Source organism: Diuraphis noxia, unplaced genomic scaffold (assembly GCF_037042655.1).
Source record: "Diuraphis noxia isolate RWA-SAM2 unplaced genomic scaffold, SU_Dnox_SAM2 contig0001, whole genome shotgun sequence".
NCBI lineage: Eukaryota > Metazoa > Arthropoda > Insecta > Hemiptera > Aphididae > Diuraphis > Diuraphis noxia.
The window spans coordinates 6,281,212-6,302,447 of record NW_028301711.1 but is presented as its reverse complement, the minus strand read 5'-3'; the positions used below and the strand labels follow the sequence as shown (position 1 = coordinate 6,302,447).

The window sequence follows — 21,236 nt, the reverse complement described above, 5'->3', positions numbered from 1 at the left end:
CAAATCAACATCCGCCTCCACTGGTAGCTGATATCAACAAAACAATAACAAGCTTTCTAGAGGATTTTAAATCTCTAATTAATCCTTTAATATCCCTACTTACCAAAGTAATAACTAGTCTCTTAGATAATAAAAAATGATTAACAACACACACACAAACAAATCCCTTTTAATCTTATTATTCAACGCAAATGGCCTCAAAAATCATGTAATTGAAATCCAAGCAGTACTACAAAACAAACGTATTGATATAGCATTAATTACGGAAACACATCTTACTCAACACTCTAATGTACATATTCCAGGTTACAAATTACTGAAAGCCAATCATCCAGATAATACGGCTCACGGCGGAGTCGCCATACTAATTAAATCCACCATAACATTCCAAATTCTTCCCAATTTCTGTCAGAACTTCCTACAATCCTGTGCGATTTTAATTAACATAAATAATATCCCTGTAACAATTGCTGCACTATACTCACCTCCAAAACATACCGTTACAATTGCAGACTTTAATAACTACTTTTGTACTTTTGGCAATAATTTTATAGTTGGAGGCGACTTTAATGCCAAACACCAAAGTTGGGGATGTCGAACAAATAACCCACGTGGACTTGTCTTACGAGATGTCACATGTATAAAAAAAACTTAAAATACTTGCTCCCCCAGGCTCTACTTACTGGCCAACTTCTGCTCAAAAAAACCCAGATATACTCGACATATTTGTCTCAAAAACCCCATCCAATTTATTTCACTCTATTGACAATATCTTGGACTTAAACTCTGACCACTCTTCAGGCGTATTAACACTTAACGAATATCCATTAATTCGCCTGGAACCTCCCAAACTCTTCAATGCTCCAACTGATCGTTACAGATTTCATGACCTAACCAAAAAATAAAACTGAATGTTAAATTAAAATCCACGGAGGATATTGACTCAGCAGTAAATAGCTTCACAAATATAATCCAATCAGCGGCTTGGTCAACCACCTCTGAAGCAAACCATTCCTGTTCATACCAACCTTCCTTGCCGAGTCATATACGTACACTTATAGTGGAAAAACGGAGAGCAAGAGCCCTGTACCAACGTGACCGTCTCCCTACTCTGAAACAAAAATATAATAAATTGGACAACTCTCTCAAGAAAGTTTTATCTAAAAATAAAGATATCTCATTTGCAAATCGCTTGACTGACCTCTCGACCAAAGACGGGAGTGTCTGGAAAGCAACCAAACAAATTCTCCAATACAAAGCCGCATCACCCCCAATAAAAAACCCAGACGGTAGCCTTGCTTATTCTGATGCTGAAAAAGCAGAATTATTCAAATATCATCTTCATGACATTTTCCAACCTAACCCTGAAACATTCTCACTAGCTACTACAAACTCTGTACAAATGTATCTTGACTCTCCTCCAGTGAAGTAAAATTTACAATACAAAAATACTCACTTAGGAAATCCCCAGGATTTGATTTAATTACAGCGGAAGTCACTAGATGCCTATCCAAACGTGCAATCATCCTCCTTACCCACATTTTCAATGCTTCCTTAAGACTCTCTTACTTTCCCCTTCTCTGGAAATTTTCTAAAATCATCCTAATTCCAAAACTAAACAAACCACTGGACTTATTAAATTCTTATAGACCAATTAGTTTATTACCATTTTTTGGCAAAATAATGGGAAGGGTTTTTGCTTAAACGTATCCTACCTATCATGTTAAATAAAAAAATCTTACCACTATCAATTTGGTTTTCGTACTAAACACTCGACTATTCACCAAGTCCATAGAGTTGTTGACGCTGTCTCTTTTGCCCTCGAAAAAAAACGTTATTGCACCTGCGCATTCCTTGACGTATCGTAGGCCTTTGATAGAGTGTGGCATGAAGGTCTACTTTACAAATTAAAACAATTCCTACACCCAACATACTACATTATACTTAAATAATATCTCGCAGACCGACACTTCCAGGTCCATTATGGTTCTTCTGACTCTAATATAGCAGGTATTGCGGCAGGAGTTCCGCAAAGTGGTATCCTCTCCCCAATGCTGTACAATATTTATACCTCTGACCAACCGACCACGCCCAACACACTAGTAGCAGACTATGTGGACGATAAAGTCATAATATCATCCAGTTCAGATCCTATTCTAGCCTCTACGAACCTTCAAAACCATCTTTCATTAATGGAAGATTGGTATAAAAAGTGGCGTTTTAAAATTAACCAAGCCAAATCAGCACATACTACATTTACACTCAGATTAGCACCATGTCCAGAGGTATCGCTTTTTGGTACTCAGATCCCCTCATCCCCAAACGTTAAATATCTCGGCATAACTCTTGACCGCCGTCTAACCTGGGCTCACCACATCAAAGCCAAAACTTCTCAATTAAATTCCCGTTTACAAATAATCAAAACCCTAATAGTCAACAACAAACACTCTAAATTAAATATTAAATTACTTCTTTATAAATCTCTTTTAAAGCCAATTATGTTGTATTAATTATAACAAAATAATATTATACATTAATAATAACAAAGCGTTATCTTGAGACTCTCCCCAATGAAATTTATAGTCTTTTTTTGTCAGGTCGGTTAATGGACTAGAAATTTTTGTGAAATTTTTAATGTATTTTCTATAGTAGCTTGTAAGTCCCACAAATGCCCGCACGTCTTTGATTTTTGTAGGTATGGGGAAATTTGTTATCGCCCTGATATTTTTTTCTAGTGGTTTTATACCTGTATAAGGATACCTTATGGCCTAGTAATTCTATTTCGGTACCTAATATTGTGCATTTGTTCGTTTTTAATTTAAATCCTGCTTCGTCTAATCTAATAAATATTTCCTCCAATCTGGTTAGTGCTTCTTCGAAGTTCTTTTCCGAAGCAGCATATATCATCCAAGTATGCTATCATAGTTCTATATAAGAAGTCGCTAAATACGTTGTTAATGACTATTTGGAAAATAGGGCCCGAGTTTTTGAAGCCTTGTGGAATCCGTTTAAAATTATATAGACCGAAATCTGTGATAAAGGCTGTCTTATGTCTATCTTTTTCCTTTATTGGTACCTGAAAATATTATTGGGCGAGGTCTAATGTACTATAATATTTTGCTCCCTCTAAGCTCCTAAAAAGGTCTTGCGATCTAGGTATAAGGTGTTTATCGCTAATAGTTTCGTCGTTTAGTTTTCTATAATCAACTAAAAACCTATACTCGCCTTTCTCTTTCTTTGGTATTAAAAATACAGGTGCCGCGTAGTTGCTTCTACTGGGTTCGATAATATTAGCTTCGATCATTTGATTTATCAGTGTTTTTAATTTTTCCCTTTGATTCGGGGGTGTTCTGTACGGAGGTTGAAATATTGTTTGTCGGATTTTAGCTTTATTTCACAAGGTTCAACATTTGCACACCCAATATCTAAAGGATCTGAGGTGAATAAATGCCTGAATTTGTTTACTAGTTTTTCTGCTTTTATATGTTGCTCATGACTAAGTTCGTTAGAGATTTGTATTTTAGTACTTTGTTTATCGGTTATTTCTGTTACTTTTGATTTTTCTTTATTAGTATTTTTATTGTCCGAGTTAATATTTTTTATTTCGTATTTACCTCGTTTTATCGTATTTAATTCTGTAGCAGTAGCTATAACCATGTTTCTTGGTATATTACTATAAGTATTAGAGAAGTTGTATAATATGACTTCGTCATCACTATTTAATAATCGTGTTTCTAGAGTTGTGTGTTTGTTACTGTGTAGTCGCTCAATTGGTTTTATTATACAATGTGTTTGCTTATCTTGCGTGTTAGTGTACACCTTTAATTTTGACCTAATCTTTGGGGATATAGTTATATTTTCATTTGATATAATTTTAATAAGCATTTTCTTATTTATGTTTGGACAGGTTTCTTGTTCTATAACATCGATTTTAAAATTGATATTATATGTTTTATTGTAATTATACCATATTTCGTCCATTTGTATAGTATCGTTATTTAGCTTTAAATATTTTTCTTCAAAATTTATGATTAAACTATTTTTAATGTGGAAATCATTACCTAAGAGTATTTTACAGCTTAGCCCATTGATTACGAATGCGTCTACCATATATGTTATATTGTTTATTTTAATTTTTAAATCGATCCTCCCTAATTGTTCAAGTTCAGAATTATCTGCTCCTGTTATTTTAATATTTTCTATTGTCTTTATCAGATCTATATTGTTTATTAGAGAATAGTCTATACAGGAAATATTTGATCCGGTATCTATAATTGCATGTCTTTCGATATTGTCAATATTTATTTTTTTTGATAGGACTCTTTGTTTACGCTCCATATCTGAATGTTGATTATAAGTATCACTATTATTATTATTAATTTTAGTTATATTTTTATGCTGATTTAGTGATTCATTCGAATTATTAACTAAGGTCATTTCTTCGTCTTGTATGGGTCTGTCAGAGTATTGTGTAACGTAGTCTCTACATATTTCGCACAACATAGTATCTTCATCCTTAGTCCAAAACGCTTCGTTTTCACCTTTTTCAGGTATTATGTTTGAATCGTACTGCGACACAGCTAAATTTTCGCAATTGTGACAAAATTGAGAGTACCCTATTGTGGATTTGTCAATTGATTTGCTGTTATTAATATTGAAATCGGTATAATTATTTACTATTGAATTTTGGTGTGAAATTTTTAAACGTTCTAAACCTTCGTATAGAAAATGGTCTATGTGTTTTTTGATTTTGCGGAAATCGGGAAAAGTTGTATTAATTGTTAAATTATTGAATTTGAGCGGGTGGTCTGTTTTTGTTATAATCCCTGGCGTCCAATGAACATTTTTATTAAATAGTGTGATATCTTTTCTATTTGGTTTCCAATGTACTATGCAGTTAGTATAGTCAGATGTTTCGTATATAATGTATAAGTTCATATTAAATTGGTCAGAAATATATGCCAAATCGTCATCTTTAAGGTAGTATCCTGATTTGCAGTTCGGAATATTAAGCATATTTAGTATCTCTATGGTTTTTCTATAGATACCGCGTTGTGCCGTTGTTTTAAACAAATACGAAGTGCGTGGGCACCACAATCACCATCACTTAAAACGTTTTCAGATTTTATGAATGAACCGGCAGTGTTGGTTATTTCAATTTTTAATTTGTCATTAATTTCGTCATCAAAATTATTACCTAACGTAATGTTTGTAATTTGCGAATTATTATTTTTATTGTACATGTGTTGTTCGTCTTTTTCTTTTTCTGGTAGTAAGCATATTATAATATTTATTAATGAGTTTTGGAAAATAAACTTTATCATGGTAGAAATAATGTTCCATTTCTTTTTATCAAATCCGGTACAGATTTTTGGCAGAGCTAATGTTGTTATCTTATTGTTTATACAAAATTGCTTAGTGTTTATTAATGTATTAAATATATTAGAATAGGAGGGTTTATCGTAATAATTGTCTTTTGTAATTAGATACAAAATCCATCGCTTTTGTCTTTTAGATAAGTTATTTCAGTGGTTTTTTTTTCTTGGTCAATTAATTTGTTTACATTGTTGAATTTATTTTTGAATTGTAACGTGATTCCTTTTGACATTGTCAGACATTTACTAACGCAGTGGCCAATTGCAATATTGTCAGGTAATGAAAAAATATTTACTGCGTATTCAGAGTAATTATATGGGACTTTTATTCTGTCATTGTTGCAAAATAAAAATTTTTGGAATTCATTCAATTTGTTTGAGTGATTAAGCGTAACAATATTTTCTATTACTTCATCGTCGTCATAATTTATTTTAATATGAGGTTTATTTAAGAATGCTGATTCGTACCAATCTTTTATAAAGTTTATATAATTATTTTTTTCAATTTCCGTGTTTTTATTGAAATCCGATATGTCTGGTAAGTGGCGCTCGCCCGATAAATTTAATAGCCGCTGTCGAGGAACAAGATGCTTATACTTTGTAACTGTTATAAATGATAATCATGTGTCATGCCAAAGTGTTAATATAAAGAAGGAATTTATAGATTTACTTTTAGATACTGGAAGTGATGTTAATTTAATAAAATTTAGTACTTTGATACCAGATACACTAGTACATGAAAATAAAAAAATATATTTAAAAGGAATTAATGACTAAATTGTACCAACAGTAGGTTTAGTAAAAATAATTTTAAGATTTGATGATATTAATATAGAAACTGAGTTTCAAGTAGTTTATGATTCGTTTCCAATACCTAAGGATGGTATTTTAGGACAAAAATTTTTAATAGAGAATAAAGCAATTATAGATATAGCTAAAAATTCGTTATTTATAGATAATGATAGTAATGATAGTTTAATTAATGAAATAAATAAAAATGAAATGAAATTTGTATTAAAACCACGAACGGAAACCGTTGTGGCAGTGCCTATTGCAGACCCAGCCATGGAAAATAAAAATATTATAATACACAAACAGGAACTGATAAAAGATGTATATTGTGCGAATATAATAGGGACCGTGGAAACAGGAAGGGTCATGGTTAGTTTATTAAATGTGTCCGAACTTTCACAAGAAATAGATACGAATATTATGAATAAAATATTGTATGAAACCGCAAACAATTATAACATACACGCGATAAAAACCGAAATTAATAATGATAATCGTGTAAATAAAATTTTAAATCTAATACGAAGCGATCATATGAGTGATGAGGAAAGGCAAACGATATTTAAAATATGTGAACGATACGCAGAAATATTCTATTTAGAAGGAGATCGATTAACTTTTACAGATGCAGCCGAGCATGTTATTAATTTAAATATTAACCAACAACCAATTTATCAAAGACCTTATAGGTTACCTTACTCACAACAGACAGAAATAAGAAATCAATTAGATAAAATGGAGCAAGATGATATTATAGAACCTTCTAGTTCACCGTGGAACGCACCACTCTTGTTAGTAAAGAAAAAGGCAGACGCCAGTGGATAAGAAAAGTTTCGTATTGTAATAGACTTTAGAGCTCTGAATCAGGTCACTTTAAATGAATTTCATCCTTTACCGAACATTACGGAAATATTAGATCATTTAGGACAATGTCAATTATTCAGTGTCATTGACCTTGCTTCTGGATTTTATCAAATTCCTTTATCTAAAGCTTCACGTGAATTAACAGCCTTTTCAGCTAATAACGCGCATTATCAGTTTAAACGAATGGCAATGGGAATGAAAACTAGCCCTGCTACGTTTCAAAGGTTAATGGATAACGTATTGTCTGGAATAATTGGAATAAAATGTTTAGTATATCTTGACGACATAATAATATATGGGAAAAATTTAATAGATCATAATAAAAAATTAATCGATGTGTTCGAACGATTACGATTGCACAATTTGAAAATACAACCCGATAAGTGTGAATTTGTAAAGCGAGAATGTTTATATTTAGGTCATGTTATATCGGAAACAGGAATAAGACCGGACCCTAAGAAAATTCAAGCTGTTTTAGACTTTCCTGAACCTAAGAATGTTAAACAAATTAAATCTTTCCTAGGATTATCAGGATATTATAGGAAATTTATTGAGAATTATAGTAGAATTGCTAAACCAATAACGAATTTATTAAAGAAAGATGTAAAGTTTGAATGGAATGAGGAGTGTGGTAAAGCTTTCGGTAAATTCTTTAGCTTTCGCTAAGAATTTATTTTAACGACCGATGCCAGTGGAAAAGCATTAGGTGCAATATTATCACAAGGAGAAATAGGAAGGGATTTGCCAATAGCATATGCTTCTAGAACCTTAAATAAAAGTGAACTTAATTATTCTACAACAGAACTTGAATGTTTAGCTATAATATTCGGAATAAAACAATTTAGACCATATCTTTATGGGCGAAAATTTACAACTTTGAGTGATCATAGACCATTAGCTTGGTTATTTAATTTGAAAGATCCGTTATCAAAGTTAGCTAGATGGCGAATACAGTTAGAACAATATAATTATGTAATAAAATATAAACCGGGAGTACATAATGGAAATGTAGATGCTTTATCGAGAATGTACACCATAAATGAGATAAAAGAAGAGAGCTATAATAATTTCTTAGAAAAATTCGAAACAACGTACCTACTTGCAAATGTTGATCCATATCTTTGTCAGAGCGTTTTGAACACCATCAAATAATATTTTACTATCAGTGACCCGAGTCTCTCAGCGGTCGGCGATTAAATGACGATTGACGAATATCGGAATATTTGAAAATAAAACACTGAATAACACTGTACAACACTTTAAAAATATAATATAAATATAATTAGGTAATTATACGAAATTAACGAATTTAACTTTTAAGAAATTAACTACGAATGCGGCGGCAGTTATTTGTATCTCCGTCCCGGGTGATCGCGGATGACGTTGCGGGTGGTGGTGCTTGGCGGTAGTTGTGTGACTTTGTCGCGCTCTAGCGTTCCTACCTATCCTACTCCGTGTGTCTGCGGTGTCGCGCGCGCTGAGATCGGTGCGTCCGTAAGTCGGGCGGCGTGGTCGGTCGGTCGTTACGTGCTTTGTGGTTATGTTACGTAAATCTTTAAATAGTATCTGTAACAGTTACTTTACATTTTTACATTTACAAGCTTTAGCTTGTGTACAATTTCAAATGTTATATGTTTTACAAGTTCTTACAATTTCATAGTTTTACATGCAATGATTAGAATGTATAAATATACTATGCTTATCGCATTTACAATAATTAGATTACAATAATAATAATGTTTTATATAATATGATATATTTTTGGTTAATAGTTATATTAATAATATATATTTTTTTTTTTTTTTTTGTTCGTACTTATATAATAATAAAGATTGTGTTAGTAGTACATGTATATTCCATTAATTGTTTATTTATTTGATTAACATAATTGTCCTATAATACTAATAATATTTTCCCATAACCATAGTTTACATTATATTTTTTTTTCATTTTTTTTTTTTTATAACAATATTAATAAAGTTCCTCTAACTAACTTATCCCTTTAATTTAATTCCCTTAACCATACATTCTATACGTCCTAAGTGTATATATATATATTCTAGTTTATAGGTACTATCCGGTTTTTCCGGTGTTCTTTATCGATTCCAACCTATGGACATATCCGTTACGACTCTTTTGCATAGGTCTCAAGTCGTAGCGGTCCATCCATAGTTTTCTATTCTCTACCTATAGTTATCTAAAATGTTTAATTAAATTATCATACCCCATTTTTCTTATCACGTGGTCAAATATACATTTCGTAAATTGTACATCCGTCCGAGGATCGTGGGCATGTGTTATATTATGTGTCTTTTTACAAACTGCATCATGCGTTTCTTGGAGGTTCAGCAATCTCCCTATTTTATCGAACTTTCCGATATCGGTTTCGAATATTATCTCTTTATTTACTAGTTTTTCTAACCTTATGCTGACATTTTGGTCAAACCTCGTGTCGTAACAAGTAATGTTAAGAACCGGAACCTGGTCTATTTTTAATTTATGTAATACTCTTACATCCGAATGTCCGTTCCATAGTACGATTATATTAATTTTATCTCCGTGTGCTAAATATTCCTCTATATATTCCGTATTTAAATTATTTAATTCTGTGTTTAAACTTAACTCTAACTGTCCTAAACAAGTATCTCTCAACACTTCCTTACATTTACAAATACGTTTAATTTCTTTTCTTACTACCACAACCTCTCGGTCCAATATAGGTCTGACCTCCGTGTTGGTTGGTAGTACTAACGGTCTTCCCTCCAATTTCCTTATTTTGTATCTGTCCAAACTATTGGATATGTCCCCGGATATCAGAACCATATCAGTCCTATTTATCATCGAAATTCAAAATCCATGATGACAAACTTGTGTGTTTCTTTTCTGTTGATTAATTTAATAGGTCATTATTTTTAATATGTATAGTTTTAAATCTATTTTTACCCCCTCTTTTATACTATACTTTATTATATTATACTTATATCTTATTTACGAATTATACTTAATTATTATTATTTTTATATTTTTATTTTTATAATTTTATTACTTTCTAATATTAATTATTTTACATTTCCCTTACAGTAATTTAATCTTTTATTCTTGGTGGAGATAAGGACAATCTGTCCGGTGTATCCCCCAGTAGTGGACTTTTAGGTCTTTCTTCCGCAATTATCGGTGTATCAACATAAAATGTACTTCGACTTGTTGGTATAGGGTGTGGAGTTATATTATATCGTGGTTTAATCGGTTCCCAAGTGCTTAATCTACACTTATACGTTATATATATAAATAACAATAGTATCGTCGCAAAGGTCATCAATCCTATTATTATATATATCAAGTAATTATTATTTTCATTATCGGTCACATGTCCCGATTGCCTAAATATTTCGTCATCGATCATACTTTGTACGTCGTCTAAAGAATGTGTTAAATCGTTTACGTTATCTAATTTATGTGAATCATGTCTGGTCTTTATATTAGGTAAATTCAAGTTTTTAATTTGCCTAGGAAGCGTTGCTACTAACTTCCCTTCCCCTACTCGTGGTATAAAGTTAACGTAGTATTTAGATTTAATATCTCTCGTTGGATTCAATATGATATCTTCGGCATATGCCCTACAATCTTGATTTAGTTTGATTAACCCCTGATGTTTTAGCTTTACTATATATGGTTCTCTATTTCCTTGGCATGTTATTGTTAAGGTTTCCCCACTAGTTGTATAGATCCATGCATTTGCATATTTTAATTTATGAAATATATTTTTAGATAATATGATAATACCTGCCTCGCATGAGCTTGGTAGAGTGTCCGGATTTTTAAATAACGTTATTTCACATGGTTGGTTTTCCGACTCATGTTGAATAGGTTGAAATTCTGGACAAATTGTAAAAACTTCGGTTTCCTTACATTGAAGTAATTGCGTTTCCGTAAACGTGGTGTATTGCCTACGATTTCTAGTAATACCGATGTATTGGAATTCTGGTTTTAGAATAATACTGTGTTTATAATCTATATTTCCGTTTAATTGTGTTTCTATCGGGTGTTGTATAGGTAAAATCCTGTATAATGTTAATTCTATTTCCGTGATCAAAGGTATTCTAATTAGAAAAACTATTTGATTACCGCTATAAAAAACTGCCATTTCAGTAATTTTGCTTAGTTCATATATCTCGCTCGGTTTTGTACCCATTGGTAAATTAAAATTGAGTGGTAAAACTAACTTAATTTCAGTTAGATGTTTTGCAAGTTCCCGTGGCGTTATAAGCGACGGATGAAGTACCCCCGTTCTAGCTGCGTTTATAATCGCACTGATCGTGGTGGTTTCGTATGCGTATTGTGTTAGTAATGCCGTGAAAATACTGTGTATTCTATTCGTGAGAATCAGAGTTTCTAGTGTGTGTGTATTGTTTGCTAATTCGCTAATCTTTTTATGTAACATCCCTTGTTTTTCTTCCAACTCCCCATATAATTTATTTATTTCGACGGCAGCCGTACACACCTATTATGGCTGATTTTACTACTGTCGTTTGATTTTTAAGTATATGGATCATATTCTCATTACTATGTTCTATCTGACCTATGTGTTCGGTTGTTTCCTTTGTACAGTCGTCATCGCATACTCCGAATAACGTTTTCATAGCCGATCCTATAAAGTTTACTAAACCTCGCTTAGCCCTATGACCTTTCGTAGTCGACTCCCTCTTGCTATCGGACACATATCTGCCTATAGATTCATACATTTGCTCTCGTTGTATAGAGATTTCTTGGAACATCGTTTTCAATATATTATCAAACCGTGAACAGATTTCATATTCCATCAGCTTATCCTTGCAATGGCTGGTCATTGACATAATTTCATTATATAGTTTATCATGCCTAGCATCGTAATTTTCTAATGGTACATATGTTACGAACTCCCACATAGCCCCTTCGATTCTAACTACCCCTCGATTTTCGCAAAACATTGTTGTTTGATTTTTAAATTCTTCGATGGTATACGGAAGTTGTCCTTTACTCATTGTCACTAGTGTTAACCTACGTAATAATATACTTATTAGTACATGTTAGTATACATATACCTTATATTTAGTAACTTAATTAATTCCTATATTCCCGCCATTATTATTTATTTGTTTATTTACTTTATTACTTTTTTTTTTCTACTTAATCAATTACTTCCTACAGCGTACCTATTATACATCTCTATCAATATTTACTAATTCTACTTCCTTTATTAATTTATTTATGTACGTGATTAACTTATAGTTTATTTCTTATATTATACTATCTTTCGTGTTACTTTCATATTTTATTCAGCATTCTGTTTGTCTCATTTCCTGACCTTCACTTAGCGTTTGTACCATATATCTGTACCTACTTTTATGTACACATCTATAATTACATTTAATAAAAAGTGCTAATAATATAGTGTTATGATTTTACACAACAAAATAAAATAACGTACGCAAAATAATTAAATAAAAATTATATTTTATTATTTACTACGGCTAATAACAATGTATCGGTTCAGACGTAATTATAAGACTGACTGGCCTCCCGTATAGTGTATTGTACGACGACGCTCCGTGTCACAATCAAAATCCTGTGTCAGCGGATTCCACGGTCTAGCCGTCGCACAACACACTATTCCTGATGGTCTTACAAAATATCATGTAGAATAATATTCATTATATTATTCATATTTATAATAATCAGATTCAGGGGTTCGTAACACCCCCCAGACTAAATGAAACACGGGGGTCCTATGACCACCGAGTTTCACCCAATCCTAAGTGTCTGCGAGGATCCGAAATGTTCTGAGGAGGTCAGTGCATTACAGTAAGAGAAAAAAAAATAAAATAAAAGTTACAAATTGTACAAATTTAAATAAAATTACTGAATACAATTAATTTTATACTTGAATTTCAACCTGACTACTACTTGATTTACTATCTGGTATTTCAGGGTTGTATGTTTTAATACGATTAATTCTTAGTTTATAAATTATTATGCTAATTGTAATGGCGAAAAATATAGAAAATACATAAATAATTATTACATAAAATTCAATTCTTAATATTAATAGAGGTTCTGAGGAAACGTGTGGAAGCTTACTAATATCAGATGCTATGTTTGCTAAATGGTTAAGATCTTTAATTGGGATGTTGCTCGTAACGTTCTGGGGCAAAACATTCTTAACAGATTCTTCCAATTTTTTCATTAAGTTATTTTTATTATCTGGTATAATATCATACTGGGTATTCTTAATTGATCGATTAGTTGTGAAAAGTATAGAATTTCCTATGTGGATTTTACATAAGGGAGATAAAGTCAGCCTTCCTACCCCTGAAATCTCAATTTTAGATGTTTGTGGTGAATTCTGGCAAGTTATAGTTCCTATCTCAGTTTGACTATAATATATCCAGGAGTTGGTTTGAGATAATCTATGCCAAATTGGTGAATGTAGGGATAAAAACTTGACTTTGCAATTATTCGAGCTTGATTGGTGATTTGTGATTAGTGAGATAGCACATAACCCGGATGTTGCACTAAGGTGGATTTGTTGAATGTCCTTACAGATCTTGTAGGGTGTTGCTTGTATACATTTTTCCCATTGTTCTAATCTTAGCGTTAGGAAATGTTCATTGTCTCTGCTAAATCCTATATAGTCTAATTCTGGATCGATTAGTATTATTGTATTCCCATTGTATTGTATTGGTAATGGTATCGGTTGATACATAGTATACTCATCGCTGGAAATTAAAGGAATTTCCATAACATATATTAAATAATTATTTTTGTGAATTATGGTGATTTCGGATAATTTGTAAAATTCGATTAGAGTTTCAGTGTTAACTTCCAATGGAAGAGCATTTCCGATAGGTATTTCCATTTTTATTTCTAGCAATTCTCTGTATAGCTTTTGTGGTGTGAACATACTAGTGTGTAATTTTCCGTCTACTGCTGCATTTAATACGGCTACGAGGTTCTGAGTTTCATATGCATACTTGTTCAATATTACTTCAAATGTAAAAACTTGTTCTAATATTCTGGTTTTAAATTCTAGTTTATTAATGTTTTGAATACTACTATTTGTTTGTTGTTGTAAGAAATGAAGGTTTTCCTCCAGCTTTTGTTGTTGTTTTTCAATTTTCTGTGTAGTATGATTTGCTTCTGTTTGTGCTATTCTTATCTTCTCTGGTATCAAGTTTAGGCTGTTAGCTTTGGTTCTGTTTAACTCTATTATTTTGCTTATTATGAATTCAATATCGATTTTTGAGCACATGCCATGTAGAACGTTGGCCACACGCCTAAAGGCAGATCCCAATCCTCGGCGAATCCTAGTGTCTTCTGTCTGTTTATAACCAATGGCTAACATCAAACTACGATGATTTGTGTCAATTTCATTTAAATAGGGTAATGTTGCTCGAGAAAACTGTTGTAGGAATAGTTCACAAGTGTTAGATATTTCCACGCTTCCAAAATTTTCTGTCATTTCCTTACAAATATCCGTAGTTGCTTCGTAGTATTTCATTATCATGGCGTATTTCGAAATGAATGTATCGAGATCGAGGTAAGTTACCAAATTCCAACTGAGATGTGATAATCTAATATCTCCATGTGACTCATAGTACAGTCCTTGATTGTTTCCAAAAGATGTTACATTAAACATTGGTGTGAATGCTCTGTTAAAATCACTCATTTCGAGATTCTTGATTGAAGATTGTATAGGTTGTAGAGTGATCATGCTAATTCTGAAACATAGTTTAATTCCTTTCATGAAACTTTTTAAACAAATTTTTGTGCAGAGTTACTAGTGTGTTCCCTTTTTGTATTGTTAGATTTGGAGAGTCTGGGTGAGATTCTATAACAATATAGGGTCCTAGCCATTTCGGTGCTAGTTTCCCTTTGCTTTGCTTTTATTGCATCATTACTTTGTCACCAGGGTTTATGTTTAGAGATTTTAGCGTTTGATCGTAACGATTCTTCGATTCAATCTTGCTAGTTTGTAGTTGTGCCTTAGCTAATTGATGAGCTTCCTGCATATTTTTCTTTAATTCATGACAATAATCATTATAATTATACTGGGGTTCCGGAGTCCGAGTAAATGAGTTTGGAACTGTGAGTTTGTTTCCATAGACTAGTTCGTAGGGTTGAAATTTCGTAGCAGAATGTTCTGTTGAGTTATGGCAAAACATAGTAAATGGAACATGTGCGTCCCAATTCTGAGGATCTTTATTTGCAAAACTACGCAAGTACTCGCCTAAGGTTCTGTGACTCCTTTCCAATGATCCATTGCTCTGCGGGTGATAAGGGCTTGTCGAAGTCTGTTTGATCTTTAGCTGATTACATACTTCCTTAAAGACTTTACTTAGAAATTCAGTTCCGCAATCTGTGACGAGAGTCTGTGGAAGTCCATGCAGACATACGAATTGAGTAACGAAGTGATGTGCCACAGTATTGGCTTCGTGATTGTACATGGGGACTGCCCATGCGAATTTTGATAAGTCATCCTGTAATGTTAGGATAAATGTGTTTCCGCTAGCCGACTTAGGTAATGGACCAACAATGTCCATGAATATTTTTTCAAAAGGACGAGATGCAGTGGTCGTGACCACCATAGGCTCTTTGATTGTTCGGTTAGTTGTCTTGCTAAGTTGACAAACTGTACATGATAAGACGTAGTTTTTTATCATCCGTCTCATACCTTTCCATTGATATTGTTGAGATATTCGTCGATAAGTACGAGTAATTCCTTGGTGTCCACCCATAGGATTTTCGTGAATTCTTTCAGTATTTGTAGCTGTTCTTCTTGTGTCGGCTGCTCTTTTACCATCACTTTTATAGTGGTAGTAGAATTCCGGAATATATAGCATAACATGGAGCGAATGGTTTCCCATTTCAATCCTTGCGGACCGCACTCTAAACGCGGCATTGCCAGATGTGGAATTTGTCGTTCCGTGCAGATTTTCTTAAGATTTATGAGACTTTGGAACACGTTTTGGTATGTAGACTTTTGCCAATAGTGTTCTCTTGTGATTAGATAAAATATTGATGTATTTTCTGTGTCTAATGAGGCAATTTCCGTGACGGATTTGTTTAGATTACGCAGTGAGGGGATGTTCCCGAATTTTCTTCGCACAGCTAACGCTAGTCCTTGTGTCATTTTAAAATCTGCCGATACATCTATTACTAGAGATGCATTCAGCTTTTCGTCAAAAATATTCCCTTGGATTTCGAGAACATTTGGTGTAGATTTTTTTTTACTTGAGTCAGCTGTTAAGAAACTATTGTACCAGGCACGTAGCCAGGAATTTTTCTATGAGGGGGCCAATATTTGTTGGCCCCTTTATGTTTTTTTACCCCCTACCACTCCTTTCCTTATCACATAATATCTATAAAAATATATACTACATTTTAACAGTATAATGTCTGTATTGGTTGTTAAAGTTTTATATTATATTTATATTAGGTAGGTACATTTTATAATATACATTTTATTATTTATACTAGAATAAGTCTTCGGTTTTTATGGTTCACAGCAAATCTTCTGGTAAATTCATCTAAATCTAATGATTTAGATAAATGTTTTTCTATAGACAATAGTGCCAAATTATTCAACCTACAACAAAAAATAATAAACAAAACTATTATCTCATAGGTATCTAATTTTAATTAAGTAATTGAGATGCTTATAATTTACAAAAACAAAAAATTTCCAGTTTGATTGTTTTTCAATGGGATATTTTTTGAATTTATGAATGAAATATTTTATTTTTATTTTGTTAGATAATTGTATTATACATAATAGCATTTTTAAAGATATGTAATAATACATATTTTGTAGAAGTGTATAATTGTTTGAGTTTACTAGTCATATTATTTTACATATTTAAATACTGCACTAACCTTTCATTTGTCATAAGAGATCTCATATAGTTTTTGAGCCTTCTTAAACAAGAAAATGTTCTCTCACATGCAGCACTTGAAACTGGAATAGTTATGATAATTTGTACAATTTTATGAGTTTCAATAAAAGCCAACTTGTATTTTTCTAACAGCTCCAATAATTTCATCATAGTTTTAATTTCTGTATTATTTTGTAATTCATATCTTTTTATAGTGTTTGGTAATATCTTTAATTCTGACTTTAGTACATCAGTATTGGCCCCATAATGTTCGGCTAAAGGCTGAATGTGCGAAAAACTTAAAAATTTTTCATTACCAGGATGTAAGTATGAGACAGCACTTAAAATATCTTTATTATTGGAAAATCGATTTTTAATTTCCAACAAAATGTAGTCAATTACTGTATAATAAAGATTGACTTTTAAATCTATTTTGGATGTATACAATTCTACTTCTAATGAGTTTTGTTGTGTAAATATAAATTGTTCAAAGTGTTTTGGTATTTTTTTTATTCTTTTTACATTTGTATCTTGTGAAGGTATGGGTATGTTATTTTTACCACATATAGAAATGGTTTCAGCATATATGTTACTAAAAGTTGTATCTGTATCTTTTAACCGCATATCTTGAAGGGTTGATTCTAAAGATGATATTAAAATCAATGCATTAGCTAGTTCAGCACTTACATTTTGTAAATAATCGCTTATTCCTTTAAACATATGTAGGATATAACAGAACATTACTAAATTTAAAATAAATAAAAAATCAATTTGATGAAGTAAACCTATAGCTTCTACAGCACGGTCTCCTCTTTCATATGCTAATTTGTTTAATAGTACAAGTAATGGACTAATTGCTTTTTTCATTGTTAAGCATGCAAATACTTGGGCTGTCCATCGAGTTAAGCAAATACGCTTAAGTTCAACTTTTGAAGTTAATTTCATGGCATTTTGAATATCAACAAATTGAGCATGAATAGAAGAACCAGAAATAAATACATACAGACTTTCAATTAAATCAAAAAACATTTTAACTCCAGATACATTTTTACAGATATCTGCAATAACCAAATTCAGACGATGATTGTAACAATGCACATATAAAGCCTGTGGCACTTCTTTGCGAAATAATGCTTGCACACCATTAAATTTACCACTCATTACATTGGCACCATCGTACGTTTGTCCCACACACTTGTTTATGTCAACATTACTGATATCAAGTATTTCTTTAATATATGTAAATAAAGATGTAGCACATAAAGAACCAGCAGCACGGAAACCCATAAATCTCTCATAGACAATACCATCCAGGTAATATCTTAATACTACAGACAACTGCTCAGTTTTACTAATATCCTTTGTTTCGTCAACCATAATTGCAAAGTATTCACATTTCTGCAATTCGTTACTGATTTTATCCCGTACCATTTGACCAAAAACTGTAAGTATTTCATTCTGCATGCTAGGACTGGTATACTTTGAATTACTTGGAAGTGATTGCCTTTTTAGCTTAAAATCATCATTGAAATATTCGAGCAACTGTACAAGCTCCAGAAAATTACCACGATTGACACTGTTTTCACTTTCGTCATCCCCTCTTTGAGCAATACCTTGAACTGCAGTGAATAACAACGCTTTTCCAATATACTGAATGTATTTACGATTTTCTTTTACTAACTTTAAATGATTTTCATTAATTAAAGTTGATACAGATATATTTTTTCTTTTCATACTTGTGTATTCAACAAACATAACTTGACATTTTTTGTGTTCACTACTTGATTCATGTCGTTTAAACCCTGAACTTTTGTCTAAAGCTTTTTTCCATTGTTTAAATCCAATTGTAATAAACACAGTGTGTAAGTCATAATGCTTAGAAAAAAAACGACATGGAAAACAAAATACTCTATCGTCCATTATACTGTACTCGATCCAATTAAACATTTTGTACCATGTATCTGAGAAATGTCTCATTCTGTTAGAAAACATTGTTTTTGGATAAAATAATAATTTGGGTTGTTTTGGTCCATCATCCAAATGTTGAGCAAGATCTTTTGGACCTGGTATTGTTTTTGATATTTCAAGTGTACAAGAGGAAGAATCTATAGAAGAATTTATATCAACACTATCAACAATTGTAGCACAACTCACATGTTCATCACTACTGTTGCTATCATTGCTACTTGAGTCTTGTAGTTGTTCTTCTTCATAATTACAAGTCACAATGTCACCAACGCTATTGTTGAAATCTTCAACATCTAAAAGTAATAAGTATTAATAAATAAATGTATAAATATTAAATATGTATGTAGATAATATGAAACTATGTAAGTATTATTATAAAGTATAAGTATGCGCAACAGTGCAACTGTAACATTAACCTTTATTTATCTCTTTTATCTCTGTAGAAGTAGATGCTTCACATAATAACTTCTTGCTAATATCATCTTCATTAACTAAAACATGATTATTGGACTTAACATATTATTTATTAAAATTATTTTTTGTTAAGTTATCTAAATTATCCAAGTCTTATATGGTTACATTACATATAATCAGGGTTTGGAACATTCATTCAAAAAATGAATGCATTCACATTCATATTCATAGAGCTTAAAATTGAATGTATTCGCATTCAACATTCAATTTTTCAAAAAGAATGCATTCTTAACCGCATTCATGTAAAAAAAAAATGTTTTATTTTATATGAATAAAACATAATTTATTAATTTATTTTTTTGTTTAACAAAATAACAAGGCGTTTTATATATTTCATGAACAATAACAATAAACGAGGTAGGAGGTATAGCAAATTGAAATAACACACATTTTAAACATTAACTGCAATTTAACAATATTATATATAAATAAATAAATAAATAAGATATTAAAAATAATAATAATTATAATTATAATTTAGAACCATATATATTAACATGTTATATAAATGGCTAATGACTATTGAAATGATGAATGAGAAACATCTTTTGTTTCACAATAAATATTAAATAATATAATAAAGTAGGTATAGAAATACTTGTCTTTAGTCCACATTAACTATACTGTATATATAAATGTATATGTATCATAGTAACATTAACATCAAACATGAATAAAATTTTTTTTTAAATTTTTTGGTATTAAAAATATAATATTTTTTCCATGTGATTAGAAAAAGAATGCATAGTTACATTCAATTTCCATTCATATTCGTTTGTAAAATAAATGCATTCACAATCATAATTCATAATGTAAAAATTGAATGCATTCTTTTCAAACCCTGCATATAATAATAATAATAATAATAACAATATAATAAATAGGCAGGTACAAATTAGTATTAATTATCAACTATGTTATGATCAACAAATAAGTAAATCAAAATTTCATGAATAAAATAAAATAAAATAAAAACAATTATTTATGAAAATAATGTATCCACCGAATGGTAACAGGTAAATACAATACTAAATAGTAAATACCATAAGTCCAGAAATATTTAGTACTACCTACCTAAATTATACTTTGTAAAAATAGTGTAAATGTTGAGATTAATAAGAGTGTGCAAAGAGTATAATGCACATAAACACTATAAAATAATAATCATCTTAATGATTAAAAATTAAAATACTACAAATTCAACAATATAATAGAATGAAATGTCTTAAAAATTTAAAAAAACTACGGATTAATAATATGTAGGACGTAGGTACCTATTAATGATAGAATATACAGCTTTAAGAAAATTAGTCTAATAATAATTAGTAAATATAAAATGTAGGTAAATAAGACTTGGGTAGATAAAATGTACCTGAATTGTGTATAATATTATCGTACATACCTTTCTCAGTTTTTAAGTTTTTTGGATTATTAAAATAACTTATTATACTTCTCTTCATTGTAATACTACTACAACTACTTGTGACTTGGCCTCTGCCTGATTATGAATAATGAATCAATACAAATCGATACACTGTGTATATTATATTGATGAGGTATGTTTATTTGTTATTGACGTTATTGTAGACTGTAGTAAATGGTGATCACTATCACAATGTTACTGGAATAGTGGAATATAAACTATTGTACCTAGTCGTGTTGTCTGTGGTCGATGGTCGTGTTTATCAAATGCACGTTCGAGACCCGTATTTGGAATTTCTAGTTTTCAATCTATTCTTAGACGTGTAATTCACTCTAATCTTATGATTATCACTCTTATCTCAAATTGTCGAGTGACGAATTTTACGGACTAACGCATATACGCCATGTCGCCATATACTAAGAATTAAGA

At 31.3% G+C, this 21,236-nt stretch overlaps 3 protein-coding genes and 1 pseudogene across 3 annotated transcripts; all 4 read right to left on the bottom strand.

Moving 5' to 3' along the window:
- Positions 1-11,035: 11,035 nt before the first annotated feature.
- LOC149059361 (uncharacterized) lies at positions 11,036-12,036 on the bottom strand (annotated as a pseudogene).
- A 909-nt stretch (positions 12,037-12,945) lies between these two features.
- LOC149059360 (uncharacterized) lies at positions 12,946-14,814 on the bottom strand. The gene has a single exon (XM_089217931.1). It carries the CDS (start codon positions 14,812-14,814, stop codon positions 12,946-12,948), a length of 1,869 nt encoding a protein of 622 aa, XP_089074057.1.
- Positions 14,815-16,528: 1,714 nt separating this feature from the next.
- On the bottom strand, positions 16,529-17,694 carry LOC149059359 (52 kDa repressor of the inhibitor of the protein kinase-like). The gene is made up of 2 exons (XM_089217954.1): positions 16,944-17,694; positions 16,529-16,656 (listed from the first exon to the last, which is right to left on the bottom strand). The coding sequence occupies exons 1-2, from the start codon at positions 17,681-17,683 to the stop codon at positions 16,539-16,541; spliced, it is 858 nt and encodes a 285-aa protein (XP_089074080.1). The 5' UTR covers positions 17,684-17,694; the 3' UTR covers positions 16,529-16,538.
- Positions 17,695-17,736: 42 nt separating this feature from the next.
- LOC149059358 (zinc finger MYM-type protein 1-like) lies at positions 17,737-21,050 on the bottom strand. The gene is made up of 5 exons (XM_089223720.1): positions 20,787-21,050; positions 19,327-19,401; positions 18,679-19,203; positions 18,011-18,561; positions 17,737-17,763 (listed from the first exon to the last, which is right to left on the bottom strand). The coding sequence occupies exons 1-5, from the start codon at positions 20,842-20,844 to the stop codon at positions 17,737-17,739; spliced, it is 1,236 nt and encodes a 411-aa protein (XP_089079846.1). The 5' UTR covers positions 20,845-21,050.
- Between the last annotated feature and the right edge of the window lie 186 nt (positions 21,051-21,236).